The sequence below is a fragment of the Prionailurus bengalensis genome, chromosome E1, assembly GCF_016509475.1.
Source record: "Prionailurus bengalensis isolate Pbe53 chromosome E1, Fcat_Pben_1.1_paternal_pri, whole genome shotgun sequence".
Classification (NCBI taxonomy): Eukaryota; Metazoa; Chordata; class Mammalia; order Carnivora; family Felidae; genus Prionailurus; species Prionailurus bengalensis.
The window spans coordinates 13,491,992-13,516,611 of NC_057347.1; the positions used below are offsets into that span (position 1 = coordinate 13,491,992).

Consider the following 24,620-nt stretch of genomic DNA (forward strand, 5'->3'; position numbering starts at 1 on the left):
CGGCATTCCATTTCCTCTCCCGGGCCTTGAACGCCCTTTCCCTCCACTGAGCTCTCGCACAGTGCAGTCCCTGCTCTTAGAGTTGCAGGGCCCTCCTCGTAACCGGGGCCTCAGCTCTCCAGGGGCCTCAGGGCTCCAGCCAGCCAGCGGCCAGATGACTAATTCCCAGCCCACACGAAGCAAAGTCAAACAAACCTTATGACCTGCTTTTCAGGCCCGAGGCCTTGTTATTCTCTTCTAAGCGAACCTCCAATGTCTTACAAACGTTTTAGGTTTTAGAACCTAAAAAATGTGTGCTCTGGGGAAAGGGTAAAGAGGAGTGTTGGGCCACCAGTCGTGGGTACGTCTCAGGGGTGAATAGAACGGCTCGTCCCTAGAGCCATCCGGCGCCTCGTACCTCACAGCTGCGAGCAGGAAGGACAGGCGCGTGAACACCTTTTTCTCACCGTCCACTGAAAGGATTACGCCACAGCACCCGAGCCCCAGAGGCAGGTGGCTCCTGCGCCTGCGCAGTGGGCGGCGCGGGTGCAGGTGCGCTTGCGCAAAGCTCGACTTCTCGCGCTTCTTCAGAAGCCGGGAAGTCAGCGGTAGCTGACTGGGCTGTGTTGGCGACGTCGACGACGACGGAGCGAAGCGAACGGGTGACCGTTGTTGGAGGGTTGGGAGCCTGAGGGTTAAAGTTGCGTGTCGTGTTGGCCCGAGGGCCAAGAAGGGAAAGAGTGTATTGTCTCTAGTTACCAAACTGCCCCAGTCCCTGGGTCAGGAGAGGTGGTTGGAAAGAGAATGTAGGCCTGACTGGACCGCCCAGGAGTGGCCAAAATAGGCCCTCCTTGCCTCCATTTGAGCTAGTGGCCTTTGGGGGCTGTGTGTGTGTGTGTGTGTGTGTGTGTGTGTGTTGACTGAACAAACTTTTTGCACGTCGACGCTGCCAACCACCTAACTGCCGTTAGAGTCCAGTTAGAAGCTGGGGTGGGGGCACCTCAGGGTGTCCGGCCCTCCGGTCTGGGGGAGGATGTCTCATTTTTGTTGATTTTGTTTGCATGGCACTCAGAAACGTAATGACCCTTGTAAGCCCCGCTCTAGGTTCATGGTGTGAGTTGCGTTGGTATTTCTGTGCGGAGAAAACGTCGTATAACCTCAGTTTTGCTTCCTAGAATGACATCAAGAATATTTTCTAAAGGGCCCGCGATATCCGGCTTCAAGCCCAAGATTTGGAAACAAAGCAGAGGCAGTCCCTGCCCTTATGTTTCCCCATTTTTATTTCTTTAAGTGATATTTGGAAATTTGTTTACCTCAGTGTGATTTGCGGTGTTACTTAGTTGTTTCATCACTGGATAATGAATTTAGGAGCGGAGATTACCTTATTTAGGTTTGTATTTTGCTTTTTCATGTAATAGGTGTTTGTTGCATTAAATTGGGATTGAAATATATTAGGAGGAGGCTAAACATGGAAAAAAATTGCAACAAATTTTGTTGTAGAAGAAAAAAACAAAGAAAAACCTTGTTTCACTTGTTGAAATTATATAGATTGAGTAGAAATTTATTATTGCAATTAATCTGGATATTGAGGCCTTAGTCTTTGGTATTCTGTAATACAGGGATCTCCAGTTAATGGCCAAAGCAAGTGATCTGCACAGTGTTTTAAAGTGAGTTGGAGCGTGTTCTCACGTGGTTAGTTCACTTGTGTAGGTTTCCTCCCTGGCCTTGCCAGCATATCAGTTTGCCAGTGTTGTAGCCATTTCCCTCTTTTATAAATCTGGTTCAGAATCTTCATTGTGGGTTTTTGTTTGTGAAACATGTTATGTGGACTGTGTGGAAAAAAAAAATGTATGTTTAGGCAGCAAGGTTATAGCCACCTCAGTCGTAACCAATTTTGAACAGAGTTGGAAAAATGGATCATGTTGTAAATTCTTATTCGGGAAGCAGGGTTCTGTAAAGTGTTTACCTTATTTTGAAGCCATAGTGTTAAATCAAAATTTCAGTAATTAGTAGGCTGAGAATTTGATTTTTTTGTTGATATAATGTGAATTGCATATTTCTTGGAAGGTTTAGTCAGACAACTTCATTTGTAAATTTGGAGTGCTAAAGACAAAGTTACAGATTTTAATATTGAAGGAAATGAAGAGAAACCTAAATGAAAATTCAACTCGAAGTACAGCAGGTATTGAACAACTTTTATTTTTAAATTTTCTATATATATATTTTTTTAATTTTTTTTTTCAATGTTTATTTATTTTTGGGACAGAGAGAGACAGAGCATGAATGGGGGAGGGGCAGAGAGAGAGGGAGACACAGAATCGGAAACAGGCTCCAGGCTCTGAGCCATCAGCCCAGAGCCTGACGAGGGGCTCGAACTCACGGACCGCGAGATCGTGATCTGGCTGAAGTCGGACGCTTAACCGACTGCGCCACCCAGGCGCCCCAAATTTTCTATATTTTTATATTCCATGTAAATCTTGTGTAGTTTATAGAGGGAACATTTTGGAAGGAACTTTAAGGAAGACTGAACATATAGTCTAACCTCTTTTAGGTGCAAAGAAGTAAGATAACTTACTCAAGGCAAAATAGTGACAGAAGTGGGAGTAAAATGAAACTTTCCTGGATTTACTCTAGTGTTCTTTCTACAAACCTTATGTGTTTGAGTTGTTCTACACTTTTAAACTGAAAACAAAAAAATAGGCTTATTTCTATTTGTATTTGTGACCTACTTATTTAAAATATTTCCAGAAGCACTTCTGTCTCCGTAACAACTTCCCTTACCATTTCTTCATTCCCAATTTATTAGTTAGTAAAAGGACAGATGGTAAAAATGAAGAGAACCAGGGAAATAGTGATAATGCATAGTGAAGATAGCAATAGCTGTCGGATGTATTGTGTTCTGGCCATTATATGTATTGTTTTCTTTAATTTTTACACTGGCCCTCTGGGATAGGCATTATTATTAACATCCCTGTTTTCCAGATGAGAAACTAAGGCACAGAAGGGTTAAATCAGTAACTTATGAAGTGGCAGAACCAGCATTTGAATCTAGCTCTAGATGCTAGGCTCTAGCATCCGTGCTCTTAATCACTATATTATCCTGCCTCTCTATGTATGTCATATTAGCACAACGAGTTTAAGGAAATTGCCCAAGTTTATATTTTGAAGTTGTGATTCAAACCCACGCAGTCTGATTTCAGAGCTCACATAATTTTCCCAGCTTTTCATCAGATAGTTATCACAAAGACTATATTCTCCCATAGTACATGTTGATGGACCAGCTAGAGTATGGTCTAGTGGTAAGATACCTGAATTGAGATTTGGGAACCTTAGGTTCCGTTGTGGCACCGTGCAAGCTTTTTGGATCCCTTTTTTTGCTCTGAGATCCCTTCTAGTTATTTAGTGTTTATAAATTCTAACTCTTGGCTTGACTTGAGATCCCAGGCCTCCCATCTGGATAGCTTGGAGGTAATATTTATTTATTCTCATGTGGACTGGATATTATCACTTTAAGGCGTTCTAAAAGTGACCCACAGACAATATGCATTAGAGACAACTGGAGTGCTTGTTAAAATTGTAGAGTTTTGGATTCCAAACTAAATCTGCTGAAATAAAATCTATGACAGTGGGGTCTAGGAGCTGGCATGTTAAGCACAAGTCTGTGTAAATCTTAGTCAAATGAGAACTGCCCTAAAGAGTGTGCTATCATAGTCTAAAGAGTGGTTAAGGTTTTGGAAAGCAGGGATCAAAGTTTGGTTCTCCCTCACCTCTGTTGTATTTAAAGGATCCCCTCCAGTTGACATGGTAATAAGCAAGCACAGGAGGGAAATAAGGAAAACAAAAAGTGGATTTAGAAAGGGTCGGGGTAAGGAAGGAGATGGGAATTACTTCCAAACAAGAGGAATTAAGTCAGTGTTAATGTAGAACAAGAAAGGAGTTTTTGTAGAGACAAATGAGGCTATTTGGGATCTTAAAAAGAATGTAAAAATCAATCCAAAGATGTAGAAATATATCTATAATAAATATAAAATTAACATACAGAAGTAGACAAATTCAAGTTGTATATTATACAGTTACTCTATAACTAGATCGACTATTTGCCTATTATGTACTAATTTATTGATATATATAATTTAGGCTGTTTGCCTGTACCATTGTTCAATCAGAAAAAGAGGAATAGACAGCCATTAACCTCTAATCCACTTACAAATGATCCAAGTATCAGTACTGCTTCTGACAGTTATGACTTCCCTCCTTTACCAACAGGTAAGAAAATAAGGTGAAAATAAGAATGAATATTATAGAAAATTACCATTTTTATTTTATTATAATGGAAATAGAAAGTTTGCTTTTTCTTTCCACCATCCAAATACAGGGATTACTTGGCTCCTTCTGAACATTCCAGTACACTAGTTTGAGTTTCCTTGTCTACAAGGATGGCTTAGCATTTAAATGGAGTATCTTAGATCTGGAGCCTTTGTTCTAATGAAGTTGTAACCCACATTGTAAAGATTTGTGTTTTTCTTTTTCAAGATACATGGATATTGTGACTTAGGCATGTGGTGATAAAGAATGGAGAAACTCAAGTTGCATTAGGAATAGGGATAAGTATGCATGTGAACACAGGAAAAATGGGGGTAGCAGGGTAGAAGCCTAACATTTCTGCTGCTTGGCTTTTTTCTCTTCTCTTAGCATTTTTGCCTTTCTTCATTTGATGCTTCATTTCTCTCATCCAGTTGGTTTCCTTATAGCTTCAACTAGCCCATGAACTGAATTGCCCTTGCTGGGAGTTAACATAGCCTTTTTAGTTCTAGTTTTCAGAGTCTACTGTTGACTGCCTTCTGTATCTTTTGATTAAATTCTAGAGACAGAGAGCCTTTGGTTCAGCACATCTTTTTCAGTGAGGTCATTAAAATTCTGGTTTAGCTTTATGATTAGGCCTCTCATCTCTGTAACAATTAGCTGTGGTGGTGGGTGCAGAGAGGTATTAATGTTTGCTGACTTTTTATTTCTCTTAAGAAGAAGGCATGGATAGGCAGGTATTCTGAAATATACTTGGTATATGCTGGTTATATACATTTATATAATTTTGAGGATACTTTAAAAATCTTTAATAGGCTCTTTTGCAACTGGAATTTTAAAATCTCTTTATATATATAGCCACATATAAATATAATATATATATATTTGTTAATTTCATCCAATGTGCTACCATAGACCTTACTTAGTCTGCTTCTAAGCTGTAATTATTTTCTTTCATGTTTGAGGAATTTAAAATAGGAATTTTATATTACTCTCATTTTTATGGATAAAAGATAAAAATTCACATGGATATACATAAATGGGCATTTATCTGGTCATCCTCTGCCATCTAAAAAATTTCTCTGACGTTTAAAATATTTTTATAAATAGCATGAATGTTGGCCTTGAAAAATAACAGCATTTGGAGCTACTCCATAGGGAAATGTTCATCCTCCTGAAGTACTGAACTGTCCAAACTCTGACCAGGATTACAATCTGTCAGATATCTATAAGATTCTTATACTGGGTAAAAGATAGGACTAGATCAGTGATTTTCAAATTTGTGTCTTGATCCATTAGTCCGATTGGGAAAAAGTTAATCTTTAAAGAAGGAAATAGAAGAGAATAAAGTAGAATAGAAAATATGAGAGTGCATCACAGATAGTAAGGATACAAGTTGATGGTGCAGTTTTATGTTCTCTCTCCTTTCATGCACACACATGCATACCATGTGTATGTGTATATATATGTGTGTGTGTGTGTGTATGTTTGTGTGTGTGTGTGTGTGTGTGTGTGTATGTGTATATATATATATATATATATATGTTCTGGGCTATGATGTAGTTTTATTTCAAGTTATTTATTTATTTTGAGAGAGAGAGAGAGAGAGCACGCACAAGCAGGGGAGGGGCAGAGAGAGCGGGAGAGAGAACCCCAAGCAGGCTCCACACTGTCAGCCCAGAGCCTGATGCGCGGCTCAAACTAACGAACCATGAGATCATGACCTGAGCTGAAATCAAGAGTTTGGCGGTTAACCTACTGAGCCACCCAGGTGCCCCTGGGCTATAATGCATTTTTTGCTGTGGGTTGGGGTCAAAAAAGTTTAAGAAACATTGATTACGCTGAATTCATGTTACAAAATACAAGGTACTATATATACTAGGATTGATTGTGGAAAAGATACAGATTAAACTATTACCCTTGTTTAAAATACAGTGGAGAAGAAAGACATCTATAAAAATTAATAAGGCAGGCTGTGACAAATTCCACAACAATGCTATTAAAGAACACATACATATCTTCAAGTCCACTGCTTATTCAGGCTTTTAGTTTCCCACAAATTAAATAAGTATGAAATAATTATTTTTTAAAAATGTTACCTATCTTACTTTTATCTATGTTATTTATATCTTTTGAGATTGGGCCTGGGAAGCTGTGAATCCAGAGTTGCCTCCTTTAGTGAAAACACTGAACACAGGGTATGTGGAAAAATGGACACCAGTGACTGTGTGTGTCTATTATTGACTGATGTCATTTTTCTGTGTACATTTTACATTTCTCAATTTGGAAACAAACTACTAATATTTATAAGACATGTTTCCTTTAAAGGCAAATGCCACATTCAGTTTCTCCTCCCCTGAGAAGTCAAGATTCTATGTCTAAGTCTATTCAATCAAATACTGAAAGAAGCAAGAGTGGTTGGAGGTGAGTTTACTTAAGATTTCTTTCTTTTTCTCCTTCCCTTCTCCTCCTTCCCTTCTTTCCCTCCTCCTTCATCTCTTTGTCCTTGCCTAGACAAAATTACATTTAGAAAATTTTTATACTTAATAATAGCCAACTGTGTGGGCTCACCTAGGACTGTAGTTTTTCCAGGGCTTGTCCCCAGGCCAGGAGCACCTCCTAGACAAAAGCATTGGAGCAGGTTGCAGATGTGTTGTTTACCAGTAAGGAGTTGGGAAGCTGAAAGAAACTTTTCTAAACTGAGTAATACAAGTTACCCCATAGTCATGGAAAGACAAAATTATGTTTCTGTTCTCACTATTGGAAATAAAATTGCTGTCATGTGAGGAGGTGATCGATGTAGGAAAAGTTTTATAGAGGTGTATCAGACAATTAATTAATAAAAATGCCAGTAACATTTTTTCCTGGATATTGTGATGTTTGCGATATTTATCACCTTTTAAAATTTTGTAATTATTTGTGATTTCTTTTCTCATTATTTTCATACCTACTTTTGCACCTAATTTACTTGAGAAGCCTCTTCACATCATACAAGCTTCAGGCCCCATGCAGTCTGGACTCGTGCCTGGTCTCTAGGAAACCAGGACCTTTTCTTGGATTATTTTCTCTAACGAGGGATGAGTTGTGTTACTTGCCCCCTTGTGATCCTGGTGATATTTTCAGAAAAATTATTCAGAAATGAGAATTTGTGACCTGGACTAGTTTCTCCTTGTGGAACTCTTAACTAGTATGCTCAGAAATTATACTTTTGATTTTGGCCTCATTAACATTATGTTCTCATCAGTTCTGATCTCCTCATAGATTAAATTAATCCAACTTCCTTAGATTAATATAATAAAATCCTGCAACAGATTCATAAATTGGGCTTTTAAGCTATGTAGTAAAAGTACAAAATTTCTAATTAAATAGTTACCTATACTGCCTATATTTATTCTCGTTATTTAGAATCATCTATAAGCCATAGTTTAACTTGTAAAAATTTTACTTTATAGAAAATTTAAAAATAAATGTATAAAGAAGCAAGAAAATGTCCTTAAAATCTTACACTCAGAGACAACCACTGTCATATGAAGGCTTATATGGTTTAAAAATATACTTTATAGCACTGGAATCTGTGTGGGGAGAGTAGGATTCTCTGGGTTCCAGATTGATAGTAACTTGCTATATAACTTCATGCAAGTTGTTTTGTCCCTCAGTTTCCTCACCTAAAAAGAGAGGTATAATATATTGTAGAGTTGTTATGATAATGTATTTGGAATTTCCAACTAGTCAGTAGTTACAAGGTACTTTATAAACCACAGTTTTTCACTATTAATTTTTTAAAAGGAAAAGTATATAGAAATAAAAACTAGTATTAATTTTAAACTATTACAGCTACAGAGATGACAACAAAAATACTAGCTGGAAAACTTGGGATAGAAATGATTTTAGGCCTCATTGTGAAAGGACAAACTTAGTGGCAAATGATGGAATAAATTCTTGTCCAAGGAGTTGGGGAGCTCAACAACAGAAACAGTTGAAAATACCCGAACCTCCTAACTCATCTCATCAAAGAGAAACTGAAGTACTCAGACAAACACATTCATCAAAAATACCTGGCTCCACAATGAGAGGTCTAGACAAAAACAGTGCATTACAGGCATTTAAGTCTAATTTTCAACAAAACCAATTTAAGAAGAAAATGTTGGATTATATTCCAGAAGAAAGCACTCTCAAGGTAAACTTTTAAATATGAATTATTTACATTTTTGTATTTACATTTAAAAAATGAGATAAATATTTAGAAGTTTACAGCGATAAGAGCATTTAAAATCAATCCCATGGCATGCATTTCTTGGTTAACACAAATATCTAGTTCCATTGGAGTGGATGAATGTTCATTTCCAAAATATTTTCTTAGAGGTTGTGAATGGCTGCTCCTGTTCATGGTTGCTTTAGAGTATCTTACTGGGTTCTGAATTTCACTGTTTATTGATTGTTGGGATGATGAGTTTATCCATTACTTATAGAAATTCTCAAAGTTCTTCCTTAAAGGGCCAGATAGTAAATATTTTTTACATTATGGGTCATATAGTCTCTTAGCTATACCACTCAACTCTGCCTTTGTAGCTTGAAAGCAGCCATAGACAATACATAAATGAATAGGCTTGGCTGTGTTCCAATGAAAATTTACAAAAATAGCAGGATAGATTTGGACTGCAAGTCAGAATTTATTGTACCTTTCCAGTTTCGTATTCCATAATCTACTAATTCTCCAATACACTAGCCATTTCAGACCCTTCACAATTCTCTGACCATGATATGCACTCTGTATATTTTTCTCTATATCTGTACCTCAGCCTTATTTCCTCCTATCACCACTCTTTGCTCTAATTGTTCTTTGTAAATATCTTTAATATATTCTATGTGCTGGTTGTTCACTACCTTCCTTCCCTTGTGCCCTGGCTCAGTAGATTCTTTACACTCTACTCTTGTCTGTGTTTTGGAAGGCTGAATTGTCCTACACAGTACAGCATCCTGAGGTCCCTAGGCTAGCTCCTGTTAGGGATCAGCCAGTTGGGGTCACTGGCAGGAAATTAGAGGGTGGGGAGAAAGTTTGGGGTTTCCCATTTTCTCCCTGTTTAAATGTTGTGTCATAGTCAGTAGCTGATCCTAAATGATACAGCCCCTCCATGAGTCCAGCTTTCACAGGTGTGGTAATTTTACTTCATCCCTTTGTCCTTTCAGCCTAGGAGTGACAGTAGTTTCTTATTGTTGTCAGTCTTTGAGGGCTTAAGTACCCTGTGCTTGTTCTGTACATACACTCGTAAGAAGTCTTTTCAACAGAAAGTTTTTTTTTTTTTGCTAGAAATCTGACTAATATAGCATATATCACAGTGGCCTTCAACCTTGTGTTTCCTTGTATACAAGAATGATATGACATAGTTTGCCTTAGTAACAGTTGTTCATTATGGCAGTAGCTCTCAAATGGGAGGCATTGGTATTTTGGTTACGAAGAGGAGGAGAAAGAAGGTAATTATAGTTGGAAAAAAAGTTCCATCAGTTGTTCTTTGATGTGTCCCCACCCTCACAAAGGAAAGTACCCCCCCCCCCCAATTAATAACTTAACACACTGTATTCTTAGTTGATTTTTTAAAATGCCAAACACAATTCCCATCTCAGGGACTTTATACTTTAGTGTTCCTCAGTCCTCATTTCATCAATGTATTTAATAATTCCTCTCTGTCTTTATCCTTTTACCCTGTTTTTAAAAAATGCATAGGATATATCAATTCTTGACATTCAATTATGTATTTATTTGTTTATTTTCTGGATCGTCCATTAGATGGCAGAATCTGTGAGGGTAGATATCTTGTCTGTTTTGTTCAGTGTTGTTTTCTCATTAACAATATTTGGTGCATAGTAACTGCCAATGAGTACTTTTGTAATGAATGAGTGAATGTGTCTGGCTCCCCTCTTAGAGTATTAACACGTTAGGGAAAGGAATTTTGTTTTACTCACCTGTGTTTATCACAGGATTGGCACAGGATTCTTTAAAAACAAGTAAACGAATGAATGTCCACATGAATAAGTCTTTGCTTTAAAAATACTCAGTGAATAAATGAGTGATGAATGTTCATATAAATAATTCTCTTCTTGATTAATGGTGTCTAAGTAATCCTAGTTTCTCCTGCTATAAAGTGCTAATGATGTCTTTAATTTAGGGGAATAACTGTACTAAAATTATCAGTAGTGGGTTTTGTTGCATATATTACACATTTTATGCCTGGGGACCTAGAATCTTTAACATGGAAAGTGAAAGAGTATGATGAAAAAAAATGAAAGGATTTTCTAATGCTGTGTTTTTATTTTTTCAAAAGGAAGACTCATTGTATCAGTTAAAGCTTAAGGAAAAAGATAATTCTTTAAGAATTATATCTGCAGTTATTGAAAGCATGAAGTACTGGTGTGAACATGCACAGAAAACTGTACTTCTTTTTGAAATATTGGGTAGGTATGGTACTTCAAAAAACCTCAGTAATTCTATTTGGACGACAGTTTTGAATGTCAATAGGAATACCTAGGGAACCTTAAAGAAAAATAAAATTTGCAAAAGGAGATTATGTTTTATTAGGATTTTCTTCAGTTCCTGAATTTGTCATTGATTTGGGTGACTTAAGATGTATTTGGTTATTTATGGTAATATTCTTCTGATTTATAATGTTAAAACTGGAAAGATTGTTACAAGGGCTCTAAGTTAATCCTTGAGGTAGGTGAAGAAATGGGGCAATTCATTAGAGTACATTTGACTATAACAAAGCAAGTTAGCTGCAGAAATGGATCTAAAAACCAAATCTCCTTTATTCTCAATCTGGTGTTCTGTGTACTACATTACACTAAATCCAGTAGTAATTTCGTATATAGTGAAATCATATTTTAAATACTCTAAAAGAACATCTATGAAGAATCCTTTAGTGATAGGAGAAAACACCCTATGATTAATCTGTTTCTTAAATTATTACTTAAAAGTTTTTAGAATGTTTCCAGAATTTGATTTTACCTAGAATGAAGAGATAAACAAGAAATAGAGACTCAAAACATATTTCTTTTAATTCAAATAAAATAAATATTTAATACTGTTTAAATTATTTAATATTCTAAATATATAGAAAAATAGAGAATATAAATATCCACATACCTATGTTATAGATCTATTTGAAGCCCCCATCCTTGTTTCTTCTTCTTAGAGATAATCCCTGTGGTATCTTTCCTGTCCATGCTTTTATAATTTTACTATGCACATCTGATTTCACAATTTATATTTTTTGCTCTATGTGTTTTAAAATACACATATTAATATTCATCTAGAATTATGTTTTTGATTTTAGCCATCTTTCTGTCCTATCACAGTGTTGGCTTCATCCTGAAGCTCCAAATGTGGTCTCTCCAGCACTTCTGACTCTTTCCTTTTGGTATTAAGATGACTATCAAAACTTTCTGTACCACACATGCTTATACCACACTGTCACATTTGTTGATAGTTCCTTCTCCTTGTGTTTTCCAGAAACTAGCAAATGACTAGCCAATCTTGAACTCTGTAGCTGGGAATGGGATATGCTGATGGGTTAAATTAGTCTCCTGGATCTGTGGGTCGGTCAGATCCTCTCCAAATCATATGGCTAAGAATGACATAGCAGAGGTTTCCTAAAGGAAAATCTGGGTATTATTAGGGGGAATGGAGACTGACCTCAAAATAACAAATGTTCACTGTCAGTACTCAACAGGTGGTTATTAAAGAATGAATAATGCTCTCATTTGATAATTTATTGAAATAAACATGAAATATTATTTGCATTTTATATATGAAACAGATTTGAAAGAGGTTAAACAATTTGCTCAATTTAGTTAAGTTGAACTGGAATGCAAATAAATGATTTCTGATTCTAATTCAGTGTTTTTTCCTTCATTAAACCATGATGCTTATTCATTATATTTTTGTATTTTATTATTATAATATAGAGTGGTCTGAAGATTTAACCACTCTATAGAACACACTGTAAGAAAAAAGCATCAAATGGCCAAATATTGTCAATGGTATGAACTTTTGCACATAACCTGTTCCTGAGTTAGACAAGGCCAAAAATTTTGCTTTCCTTGGTATAAAGCAGTTTCAGAAATGTCATTCCCTCTTAAAGTGTTGTCTTTATTATTGTATAAATAAAAGTAGGAGAGCTTGATGTAGGAATAGTATTTAAATGTCACTTCTCACTGTTAAGTTTTATTTACATTTACCAACTGTTTCTCCCCCCTCCCCCATTTTAATGTTGCTTAGCTGTTCTTGATTCAGCTGTTACACCTGGTCCATATTATTCAAAGACTTTCCTTATGAGAGATGGGAAAAATACTCTGCCTTGTGTATTTTACGAAATCGTGAGTATTTGTTTAAATATTCTTTGCAAAGCCTGTGCCAACAAAACATACAAATGTAGGCTGTAATTACATTGCAGTAGAAATTCTGTTAACAATTTAGTAGTACTTTCAGCATTTTGTTTGGTTTCAGTTCTGACATTAAAGTTTATTTGTTTAGCTAATCTGGAGAACCTACCTGCACCTGCCAGGTGCTGTGCTAGATACAAAGGATACAAAATGGAATATAAGTGCTAAATAGCTTTCTTTCAAAGAGTTTATTACAATCTCAGGTAGAGAGACTTACATAAATGTTAAACCGTGGCATGGTAAATGGTATGATAGAGGAATGTGCAGTGTGCTATAGAAGTAGATAGGAAGGATGGGGCATATCAGAAAGATTTTTGAAGAATGTAGTAACCTATCTTATCTTACATATTTAAAGACTAGTAAAGCCAGAGTGTGTTGGGGGAGGGGAGAAGCGTGAGGAGTGCATCCTAAGATGGGAGGGCAGCATATGCTAAGAGAGAGCGTGGATTGTAGAGGAAACTGCAAGTAGTTTATAATTACCAGAGCCTGGAGTCAGTAAGTGATGGGGGTGAGGATAGTGGCTTTAAAATTGAAGGAAGGCAAAGAGTGGGCTGGGATATAGAAAAGACTCTTTGTGACAAAGAAGGCTGAGGGTGACAAAGGAGGGTGGAGATCACAAAGGAGGCTGCCGACTTTTAACTTACATACATTATAGAAGAGTTGGGTATTAATTCTGAACTTGTCCTTGATTCCAAAATCAGACTTGGATTCCAGTTTTTACTCCCACCATTTACTAGTTTTATGACCTTGAGTAAAGCTACTTCAACTTTACGAGTTTTTTTAATCTGTGAAATGGGGAGACTAATTCCTACTTTGAAAGGTTATTTTGGAGACAAGATGATAAAACATGAATGTATAGCATTTGACATAGAGTAGATGATCAAGAAATAGTAATTATGTTATTAATTTCTGTAATATTTTTAATACTTAGTTTTCTCTAGTCTGATAAGCTTAAATTTTTTTGTTGAAGTATAATATATACCTAAAAGTGTAAAAATCGTAATTGTGCAGTTCTATGAAGTATCTGTGAAGTGTCACAAAGTGAACATTACCAAGGTTAAGAAATAGGATATTATTGTCACCCTATGTATCCTTGTGTCTCCTCACACTATCTCCTGTCTCTACCTAAAAGTAACTACTATCCTGACTTTTAATATCACAAATTAATTCTGCTTAGTTTTGAACTTTATATAAATAATATTATATGGTACATCTTTTATGTCTTTCCCTCAACACGATGTTCGTAAAATTCATCTGTGTTGTTGCATGTAGCTATAGCCCATTTATTTATATTTCTATGTACAGTATTCTGTTGTAAAACAATTTAATTTTCTCTCCTACTGTTGGTGGCATCTGAGTTGTTTCCAGATTTTTTGCTGTTAGGAATAATGCTCTGGGAATATTCTTCTGTATGTTTTTCATGCATATGCACGCATTTCTGCTGAGCATCTACCTAGAAGTAAAATCACTGTATCATTGTGTATCTGTATATTCCAATATAGTAGTTATTCACCAAAGAATTTTCCAAAGGGTTGTACCAGTTTACACACTCACAGTCAGTGTAGGTGAGTTTTAGTTTTTCTGTATTCTTATCAACACTTAGTACTATCAGTCTTTTTTGTTTCAGCTATTCTAGTGGGTGTTTAGTGCTGTCTTACTTCTTTACATTCCCTGGTGACTAATGAGGTTGAACACCTTATATATGTTCACTGGCCACTTAGATACCTTCTTTAAAGTCTGTTCAGGCCTCTTGTTCTTTTTTTCTATTGAGTTATTGTTTTGTCCTTATTTATTTAGAGGAGTTGGTTTTGGTTTTGTTTTTTTGTTTGTTTTTGTTTTTTAACTATTCTGGGTACAAGTTTTTTGTCCATTATTTGTCTTGCAAATATTTTCTCATACTCTATAGTTTGCTTTTTCTTAACGGTAGCTTTTGAGGAACAGAAATTCTTCATTTTAATATAGTCCTTTTAGCAATTATCAATATTACCCCTTATAGCTAGTGCTTTTTATGACCATTTGGTGAAAGCAATTCCAGAATAATTTTATTCATGGTTAAAAGGAATTGATGCTGGCTGTGTTTTTCCTGTTGCTGTTTTTTTTTTTTTTTCCTGTTTTACTAGTCCCATTAAGGCATGGGTCCTTTTGGGTCCTAACTCTAAGCTGGGGGTGATGGTGGAGGTAGTGACCAGAATCTCTTTTCCTTGTGGACCTCTGACTCTGTTTTTTATCTCCCGGTCCTGGGAGCCTGTCAAAAACTCTGCTCAGTTTTTTAGACTCTTAACTGCCTTGACTATACTTGGTACAGAACGTCAGTGAGAAACATCCCTAAATGTCAGGCCGCATTCTGGACCTCTGTCTTCTCCCAGATGGGTGTCTCTGTATTCCCCCACTGTGTTGGTATCTCTCTAATGTCTACAAGAAGATATAAATATTTCATCCAGTTATTCTAGTTGTTCTTAGCTAGAGACTTGGCCTAAACTACCTGGTCTACCATCTACTAAAAGTGGAACTCTAGCAGTCTAATAGAAGTGAATAATTCATGTGCCATTACAGTGGGAATTATTCAGTCTTTTAAGAAGCAATAGCTCACCAGCTTGTAAGGAGCCCTACGCAAGTGAAGGTCTTTCCTCTGTGACAGGGCACCCCTATATGCCCAGCTATTATGGTCTTGTCAGCCGTGGGGCTCTAAGTCAGCTGAGGGAATTACAGCATTTTGAGGTGATTGATATTTAGTTGATTATATTTTTAGCTTCAAAAAATTGAAATTCAGATGAAGTAAAAAAATAACTATTGATATTTATTTTTTTAAAAACAGGATCGTGAACTTCCAAGACTGATTAGAGGCCGAGTTCATAGGTGTGTTGGAAATTATGACCAGAAAAAGAATATTTTCAAATGTGTTTCTGTCAGACCAGCATCTGTTTCTGAACAAAAAACTTTCCAAGCATTTGTTAAAATTGCAGATGCTGAGATGAGGTATTATACTAATATAATGAGTGAAATTTAAATAGTGATGAAGGAAGTTTAAATAGTATAATTTAAAGCATTTTTGTTATTAAGTTATCATCTCCATGGTTTTATAGCTACTGTTTTTCTGTATTTCATTTGTTGAATTAAAATATTTCAGTCTTTTTAAATGTGGGAAGAGTTTTTTTTTATGACAGTGGTGCATTTGCTAAAATTAACCATTTTGGATAAAAATGTTCAATATAATAGGAATAGATACTTATTTAACATGAAGTAATAATGCATTTGAGTCAGCACAAAAGCCAACATCAAGCCTAATGGGGAAATAAAGAGACATTCCCTCTAAAGTCAGGAATAAGACAAGGGTGCCCACTATCAGTACTGTTACCAGGCATTATACTGGAGCTGTTAGTCTATGAAGTTCATTTTATTACTTTAAAGTATTTAGTAAGCATGTATTATACACACACACATATATATATATATATGTATATAATTTGCATTTAATTCTGTCTTTACTTCTTATATCTGTCTTTCTAAAATACATTTGCACTCTGGTCTTTCCTCTCTACATCCTCTCCCTGCCCTCATTTTTTGGATCTCTGTTGTTTACCTGTCTATGAAGCAAACAAGTGGAGGGGAGTGATAATCTCCAGCTTTAAAAATAATCAGGGTGGAGGAATCCCTCAGAAGGTGCATGAAAGGAGGATACAGAAGATGATAGCAAGTTCCTTTCTAGCTTTGTAGTTACTGCTTTATACCATGATTCAGTTGTGATGCCAGTTGGGAGATCACATCCAGAAAGATTCGTGTACGCTCCTTTAAAATATGGTATATACTTTGAACCAGGAACCTATATGTGGTGCTGTTTCTTCCATAGCTTTGATTCATGGGTCCAGGAATCAAAGGGTGGTAGCAGGACTGAGTTTTGTTATTATTAGACCAAATAATGTACTCACAAAACTTTTGCTTCCCACCCCCACAATTTTGGGCTGCTAATTTAGAGATCTTATGTTCTGTTGTAGTCTGGTTTGCCCCAAATGCAGACACTGAGACGAAGTCTTATTGTTCACTAGTAGTTTATTTGGGACTGTTACCTCACAGGGGAAGAGACAGAAGCAAAGAAGGGAAAACCAGTAACCGGGGTGGCTCATTTAAGTTGGCCACTACTGGGGTGAATAAGACTTGATGAAATGCATCATAGGATCATCCACCTTAATGAAAACCGGGGAAGCATATATTCATCAGCTCCCACTACTTTTTTTTTTAATATTTATTTTTTGGGAAAGTGCAAGTTGGGGAGGGATAGAGAGAGGGGGACAGGGGATCTGACAGCTGGCAGCAGCGAGCCTGATGTGGGGCTTGAACCCATGAACTGCAAGATCATGACCTGAGCCAAAGTTGGATGCTCAAACAACTGAGCCACCCAGGTGCCCTGCGACCACTTGTTTTTTAAGGGCTGGCCCATGGATCCTAAACTTCCTTACACTTTCAGGTTGTGTACAGATGAATATTAAACTGGCTTCCCATGGTATTCTACTCCATGGAAGCAGGAAAACCCTATGACAGGATGCAATAAGCAGGTGGAGCAGGCCTGAGGTAATGCAGTTAGATTGTGTCTCCATAGAGCTGGTTGGAGTCTGCAGAACTGGTTACTGCAGCTGTAGCTGGAATAAAAGACCGTCTGAAGAGAATCTGAAGTGGTGCACAAGAAGTGTCTGGTGCAGTTCCCAAGGAGTGCTTTAATGGTTTTATTCTACTAGAAGCTGAGACTGCCACTTGGCCATTTTAAGTTCTTTATGTTACTGAACATAAGGACAACAGGCAAACAAAGGAGTTACCATACTGTCTGGAGTAATTCAATCCAAATTAACAGTAGAAAAATGAATTTCTCTACATATTGAGGAAGCACTGTCTGATACCCAGGAGATTCTTTGGGGTACCACTTCGTAAAATATAATGGAAAACTACAGCAACCCAATAAAGGCAATAACACTGAGGATTCAGACTCCCAAGGAATGAAGGTTGAATATAAAGAAACCATCCAGCTGAAGTCATACATATAGAGGAAGTATAGAAGAAGGAGTTATAAATACTAGCTGTGGCTTTGTGATCAATGCAGTGGAAGAAAGAGCTGGAAACTAGGAGATAATCTGACACATATGGAGAATGATAGAGGTGATAGTGGTGGTGGGGTGCTATTAAAGTTTCCTACGGAGGTGAGAAGCTAGACATACCTCAAAGGAATGAAAAATCTAGGTTTCTATCTTTGTGCAAAGCTGACTTGAACATACTCTGGGAGAGGTCTCTTTTACTCTAGTACTTTCTCTGTATCTGCATATGGTTGGGTCATAGAGCTCTAATTTTTATTAGCTGCAGGTTTATCTCTCCCTTCGAGTATGTTTATGAGGAACTAGGTTGTAGTGAGAGATCATGCCACCCTGGGAATCTTTCCAAAATATGTCTTTCATGACATTTTGCTCAAAGACAGCTGATGACATCTTGTTGCCTACAAGATAAAGCCTCTTACACTGTAAGATGTTTTAGGATATTCACAGTCTGGTCCCTCTTCGTTTCTATGACTTCTCCAACCATCCTCCTTCACCTCCCAAAATGTAGGCTCCAGCCCCACAGGACTACTGTCCGTTCCCTAAACAGGCAGTGATTGAGCATCCATATATGAGCTTCTGTCTATCCTCACCGCCCCCCCTCCCCCCCCTCCCCCCATCAAAGCATGATCAGGTATGATGGGTGATGTAGTCAATCACTGCTCCAAAACTCTGAGAGCATTTGTCCTAAGGGGTCCTGGGTAATTTCTGTGTCTTTAATGAGTTCCTTTAGGATCTAGACTCCTTTGGGATCCAGAGCCCCTTAGTCCCAGGGATGTGTAGAACGGGAGATGTGAGAAGGGATGTTGCAGACACAAGTGACAACTACAGAGGCTGTCACTTTACATATCTTTGTAAATAAAGGTAAACAGGACCTTAGGTTAGTCTCCTGGAGTGCTCAGACAAACTAAGTAAGTTGGGCAGAGGGTGAATGAGCTGGTCTCTTAGGGTCCTTCCAACCTGAGAGTCTTGCTTTCCCAGGTTGTATGATGTTCTGTAGGATGGTGCTTCGGGTATGATAACCCTCCTTTTCTTTACCTCCCTGGCTCCCAAGACTTCCCCACATTCTAGAAGTATTTTGATTGATGTTCATAGTTACATTGAGTCTTTTTATTAATTCTAGCATTCGTAAGTATTACTACATAATGCATCTCACAAGATTGTATCATTTTAACGGATCTCTGAGGCAAGCATTTAATACACAGGTTCTTAACCCTGGAATATATATTTGAATTACATTAGGAGCTTTAAAATTCTTTGGATAGCCCTGTCCCCGCAGGAATCTGATTACATTTACTGGTACAGTAATCAGTATTTTAAAAATGTGTGTCCTTACTACTTAAAGTGGTCCACAGACCAGCAGACTTGGCATCAGAAAATATAAAATTTAGTGCCTAAAAAATGTAGAATTTTAGGCACCACTGCAAATCTACAACATCAAAATTAGCATTTCACAGGACCCCTAGGCAGTTCATATGTAGATTTTTAGAAGCACTGCCTCTTGGGCCTCGCAGACTGAGAACCATTGATTGGCCATGTGAGCAAGATGAGAGGCATCGTTAATGGAGCAGCTGAAGCTCCTACGCCTGATCTGTGGCAGTGTCTGCTAGCTCTCTGGTCTGTGCTTCCTAATGAGACGTTCGCACCAAGGATGGTGCCTGCTCATTTTCCAGAGGAGAAAAATTCTGATAAATGAGGTGTATGAAACTTCACTTGATGTCATTATCTGCTGCAACACCAGCACATATGTCCATGTATAAAAAATTTTAATGTGGCTCAAACAGCATCAGCAGGGTGAAAATTCTAGCCATTACACTCAGTTATGCTTCTTTAGGGAGGGAACTTTTAATATTCCTTAATGCTCCTACTGAGCTTTCTTAGCTCTGAGGGACTCGCTGAGGTGTGGGTGTCTGGAGAAGCACTGGAGTGAGGTCTCAAGAGTAGAAATTACCTTTATTTTTTCCTTTCCTCCACAAATTACTAAACCTGTCTATACATGAGATTTTTTTTTATGGCAATACCACTGAATCCTATGGATACAACACAAGGAAAAAGTGATGATGTGGATGTGTATACTGGGTTGTCTGTTTCGGTTAAAGAGCAGTGTGGTTGAAGTAGTCCAAATTTTCCATGAGTTAGAGACTATGTCGGGGAATTCTATAATAAAATGTCAAAAGCTAGTAAGTTCTTGTTCTGAGAGTATTTAGTAGGAGCAGATATTCTAATAGGAATTTGCTGTCTGTAAAGTTGAAGGAATGCATGTCTCAGCCTGAAGAACAGCCAATAAATATTTACGAAACACTGGCTACATCCAGGCACCGTGCCAGGTGCTGGCACTTCTGTAGTCATGAAGGCAGACACGGCCTTTCCTGCATGAAGTTTACAGTCCATTAGGGAGGACAGCTATACACAATACCTTGGGCAGTATTAGGGAAAAGCACAGGATCCTGTGGAAACATAGCAGGATCACTTGGTCTGGAGGGGACAGGAGAGGTGTAGCTGAGTAAGTGATGTTTAATATGCCTGAAGGATAAGTAGGGCAAACCCAGGTGAAGAGGCAGGGGGAGGAAGATGCTAGGCATGGGGGCCAGCAAGTGGAAAAGTCTGGAGGCAAGAAATTGTGACTTTCAAGTCCAGCATTTCTGGAGAGGTGAGTGTATGTCACTATGGGGCCAGATGAAGCTGTGGAGGTAAGCCAGGGTCAGGTCAGGAAGCAACTTTGTGTCCTTGAAAGGAATTTTGCCTTTATCTTAAGAGCAGTGAGAATCTATGAAGACTTTAGGGAGAATGATGATCAGATTTTCATCTTAGAATACTGCAGTGTGAATGAAGGATATTAAAGGAGAGTATTCAAGCATGGACACAAGGAGATGAGTGAAGAGGCTGTTTCAATAGTGCAGACAAGACATGATGTCAGCCCAGCCAGGATAGTGATGGTTGAGATAAGGAGTGGATAAATGAGAAAGAGATTTATCGTGTCAGAATATACAGGACTTCATAGACTGGATGTTGATAATGACAGAAAGGAGGGAGTAAAAGAAAACTCTCAGGTGTATGACTTGAGCCTGGATTTCTTTTACTGAGATATGAGAGACTTAGAGGCACAGATTAGGAGAGGGGCAGGGTGAGATCATGAGCTTTATTTGCGGTCTGTGGAGCTGAAAATGCTTGTGACGTTATATGATGAGATAATCACTACACAGTTGGGAATACAGTTCTGATGGTGATAGAGGTCTATCCGTGAGGTTTAGATGGTAATTTATGCCATGGGAGTAAGCAACTCTTTTAGGGCTGTCTATGTAGCATTATAAGAGAATAGGATTTAGGAAAAAAAAGCCCAAGAAAACACCAATATATAAAATTCTGTTATGGAAGACACCAATCACAGTTATTGAGAATGAAGAGCTAAGAAACAGGATGATTGCACAGAAGGGATCAGAATGTTTCAGAAGGTATGGAAGAGTCAATATTATTAAATGCTAATTAACTAGAAAAAAAATTGAGCCAGAAAATGATTAGGTTAAGTGATTTGTTATATTTGTGGTTATAGAGTGTTGTGGATAACAAGGATGAAATCAATCATTGCAGAACAACTTACAGACCATGTATCTTAGAAATATTTTCATTTTTATTCAGTTTTTTAATGGACACCATTATTTCCTCCTAAAGGACACAGACCATGACAAGAAGAAATCAAACTGTTGTCTCAGTCTTCCTCCTTCTGGGCCTGCCAGTTGAGCCAGAGCAACAAAATCCGTTTTATATCCTGTTCCTGGCCATGTATCTTATCACCGTACTGGGGAATCTCCTCATAATTTTCCTGATTTGCCTGGACTCCCACCTGCACACACCCATGTATTTTTTTCTCAGCAATTTGTCTTTCTCTGATATCTGCTTCTCTTCTGTGACCATTCCGAAATTGTTGCAAACCATGCAGAGCCAAGACTCATCCATCCCCTATGCCGGCTGCCTGACCCAAATGTACTTCTTTCTGTTTTTTGCAGACCTGGAGAGTTTCCTCCTAGTGGCCATGGCCTATGACCGCTATGTGGCCATCTGCTTCCCCCTCCACTACACCATTATCATGAGCTCCAAGCTCTGTCTCTCCCTGGTTGTGCTGTCCTGGGTGCTGACCACGTTCCATGCTATGTTACACACTCTCCTCATGGCCAGATTGTGTTTCTGTGCTGACAACATAATCCCCCACTTTTTCTGTGACATGTCTGCTCTGCTGAAGCTGGCCTGCTCTGACACTCGAGTCAATGAGTTGGTGATATTTATCATGGGAGGGCTTGTTCTCGTCATCCCATTCCTACTCATCGTCATGTCTTATGCACGGATTGTGTCCTCCATCCTCAGGGTCCCTTCTGCCAGGGGCATCCGCAAGGCCTTCTCCACCTGTGGCTCCCACCTCTCCATGCTGTCTCTTTTCTATGGGACAGTTATCGGTCTCTACTTGTGCCCTTCAGCTAATAATTCTGCTGTTAAGGAGACTGTGATGGCCGTGATGTACACTGTGGTCACCCCCATGCTGAATCCCTTCATCTACAGCCTGAGGAACAGAGACATGATGGGAGCTCTGGGAAGACTCCTTTCCAAAAAGAAAATTTCTTTCTCTGTATAATGGTAAAGCTGAGGATTTTTACATAATTTTATCAAGTAGATACACTGATGTTAATATGGGAATATTGACCCAGGCTTCTTTTTTTTCTCCCACCATGAATTTTTCTATTAAAAAGACCTACTAAATAATTGTTCAGTACCTAATACAAATGAAGTGGGGTTATGTGGTTGCACTCAGAATGGGGATCCCAATGACCTGGTAGCAGGTTCTTTCTATTTGCTCTTCCCAGGTGACCCTGAAGAAACATTATTTTTAAACTTTTAATTGAGCTTTCCGTTTCCAGTTGTGAAACAACTAATATGTTATGTGTTTTGTTTGTTTGTTTTTTAACTAAAACTCTGCTTTAAGTAATACCCTGCTCTCCCAGGTCAATATTGACTAAAACTCAAGCCTCTCACTCCTCTGCTTACTTTCACTAAACTGGACTTTCATTGTTGAACGCAGATTTTTACGTACTTCTTCCTGAACAAGGGTTCGCGTTATTTTGTCTCCTCTTCTCCTCTGATTTATTTTCATGTCTACATTGTCTTTTTGACCTAAAATGAACTTTCTATCTCATTTGCTACAATAGTTTGTTTTTGCCTGGGAGCTAACCCATACCTGGAGCTCTATAAGTTACACAGGTATGGGAAAGCCAGAGCCTGGTTAAAGCCTTACTGTTTAAGGCTGTCTTCCTCCTACTTAGTATTTTGAATTTTTTCAACAAATTTTACATCCATGAACTTATGCTACTCTTATGATTACTCCACAAAGGAATCTTATTACCATCTTAAAGATTGAAAATGTGGAATTTGATAACTTGCCAAAGTCCTAGAATTGGTCAATATTGAGCCTAAGATCTCAGACTATCTAATTTTAGAGTTTCTTCTCATTTCCCCCACCTCATAAATAAGGGAAAAGCCATTGATTTTTGAGTCAGCCCCATGTATAGCATTGTCTAGAATTCTAACTTTGGACTGTTCATTTCCTGTTATCTCTGATAGCATCTAAGTCCATTATTTTAATCCTCTCAAAAATACTGCCTACCTCCACATATCTATCTGAAGTCTAAATCTTTTACAAGTTCTCAATTTTTATTTTCATCTTCACAGTAGACCTCTCCCCTTGATGCTGTATGAGCACTTCAATCTTAACCTACAAAAAATTGAATTTTTATATTTCCCCCCAAACTTCCACTTTGCTTAAACTCCATTTGTTTTTAGCTTTACAGAAGTATAATTGATAAAAATTGCACACATTTAATGTAGACATCTTGATGAATTTAGACTTATGCATACACCCATGATACTATCACCACAACCAAGATATTAAATATATCCATAATATCCAAGAATTTCCATGTGTTCTTTTGTGTTTTTTTCTTTTTTGATAAGAATACTTTACATGGAATCTATCCTCTTCACATATTTTAGAGTGCACAATGCCATATTATTAACTGTAGGTATTATATTGTACAGCAGCTATTTAGAACTTAGTCATCTTATGTAACAGAAAGTTATACCCATTGAAAAACCAATTCTGCATTTCTTCATCCCTCTGCCCCCAACAAACACTATTCAATTCTCCTTGTATGTGGTTATGACCATTTTAGACACCTCTTATCCAGAATAAAATCATGCAGTATTTGTCCTATTTGTGGTTGTTTCACTTAGCATAACGTCCTCTAGTTTCATCCATGTTGTCATGAATTTTAAGACTTCTTTCTCTTTTTTTAAAAAAGATGAATAATAAGCCACTGTATGTATGTACTACATTTTCTTTATCCATTTATCTGTTGATGGACATTTGGGTTGTTTACATATCTTGGCTATTGTAAATAATGCTGCAATGAACACAGAAGTGCAAATGCCTTTTTGAGATCCTGTTATCATTTCCTTTGGATATATACCCACATTGGGACTGCTGGATCACATGGTAGTTCTATTTTTAGTTATTTTGAGGAGACTCCTTACAATTTCCCATTGTGGCTGTACATTCCCACCAACTATACGTAAGAGTCCTCTTTTTCGGGGGTACCTGGTTGGCTCAGTCTTTGAAGCATCTGACTTCGGCTCAGGTCATGATCTCATGGTTCTTGGGTTATAGCCCCGCGTCGGGCTCTGTGCCGATGCTACTCTGTGCCGAAGCTGTCAAGCTTCGAGCCTGGAGCCTGCTTTGGATTCTATGTCTCCCTTTCTCTCTGCACTTCCTCCACTCATGTTCTG

At 37.8% G+C, this 24,620-nt stretch overlaps 2 protein-coding genes across 3 annotated transcripts; both read left to right on the forward strand.

Moving 5' to 3' along the window:
• Positions 1 to 208: 208 nt before the first annotated feature.
• Positions 209 to 15,854, forward strand: SPATA22 (spermatogenesis associated 22). Of its 2 annotated transcripts, none has more exons than XM_043583410.1 (9): positions 209 to 641; positions 2,047 to 2,161; positions 4,117 to 4,245; positions 6,419 to 6,479; positions 6,610 to 6,705; positions 8,116 to 8,458; positions 10,602 to 10,731; positions 12,554 to 12,651; positions 15,533 to 15,854. In XM_043583410.1, exons 2-9 carry the CDS (start codon positions 2,119 to 2,121, stop codon positions 15,722 to 15,724), a joined length of 1,092 nt encoding a protein of 363 aa, XP_043439345.1. In that variant the 5' UTR covers positions 209 to 641; positions 2,047 to 2,118; the 3' UTR covers positions 15,725 to 15,854. The 2 variants fall into 2 exon arrangements, with proteins under 2 accessions (XP_043439345.1, XP_043439346.1); XM_043583411.1 differs by having other exon boundaries at positions 2,053 to 2,161.
• A 5,242-nt stretch (positions 15,855 to 21,096) lies between these two features.
• On the forward strand, positions 21,097 to 24,049 carry LOC122485088 (olfactory receptor-like protein DTMT). The gene has a single exon (XM_043583412.1). It carries the CDS (start codon positions 21,472 to 21,474, stop codon positions 22,414 to 22,416), a length of 945 nt encoding a protein of 314 aa, XP_043439347.1. The 5' UTR covers positions 21,097 to 21,471; the 3' UTR covers positions 22,417 to 24,049.
• The last annotated feature ends 571 nt before the right edge of the window (positions 24,050 to 24,620 follow it).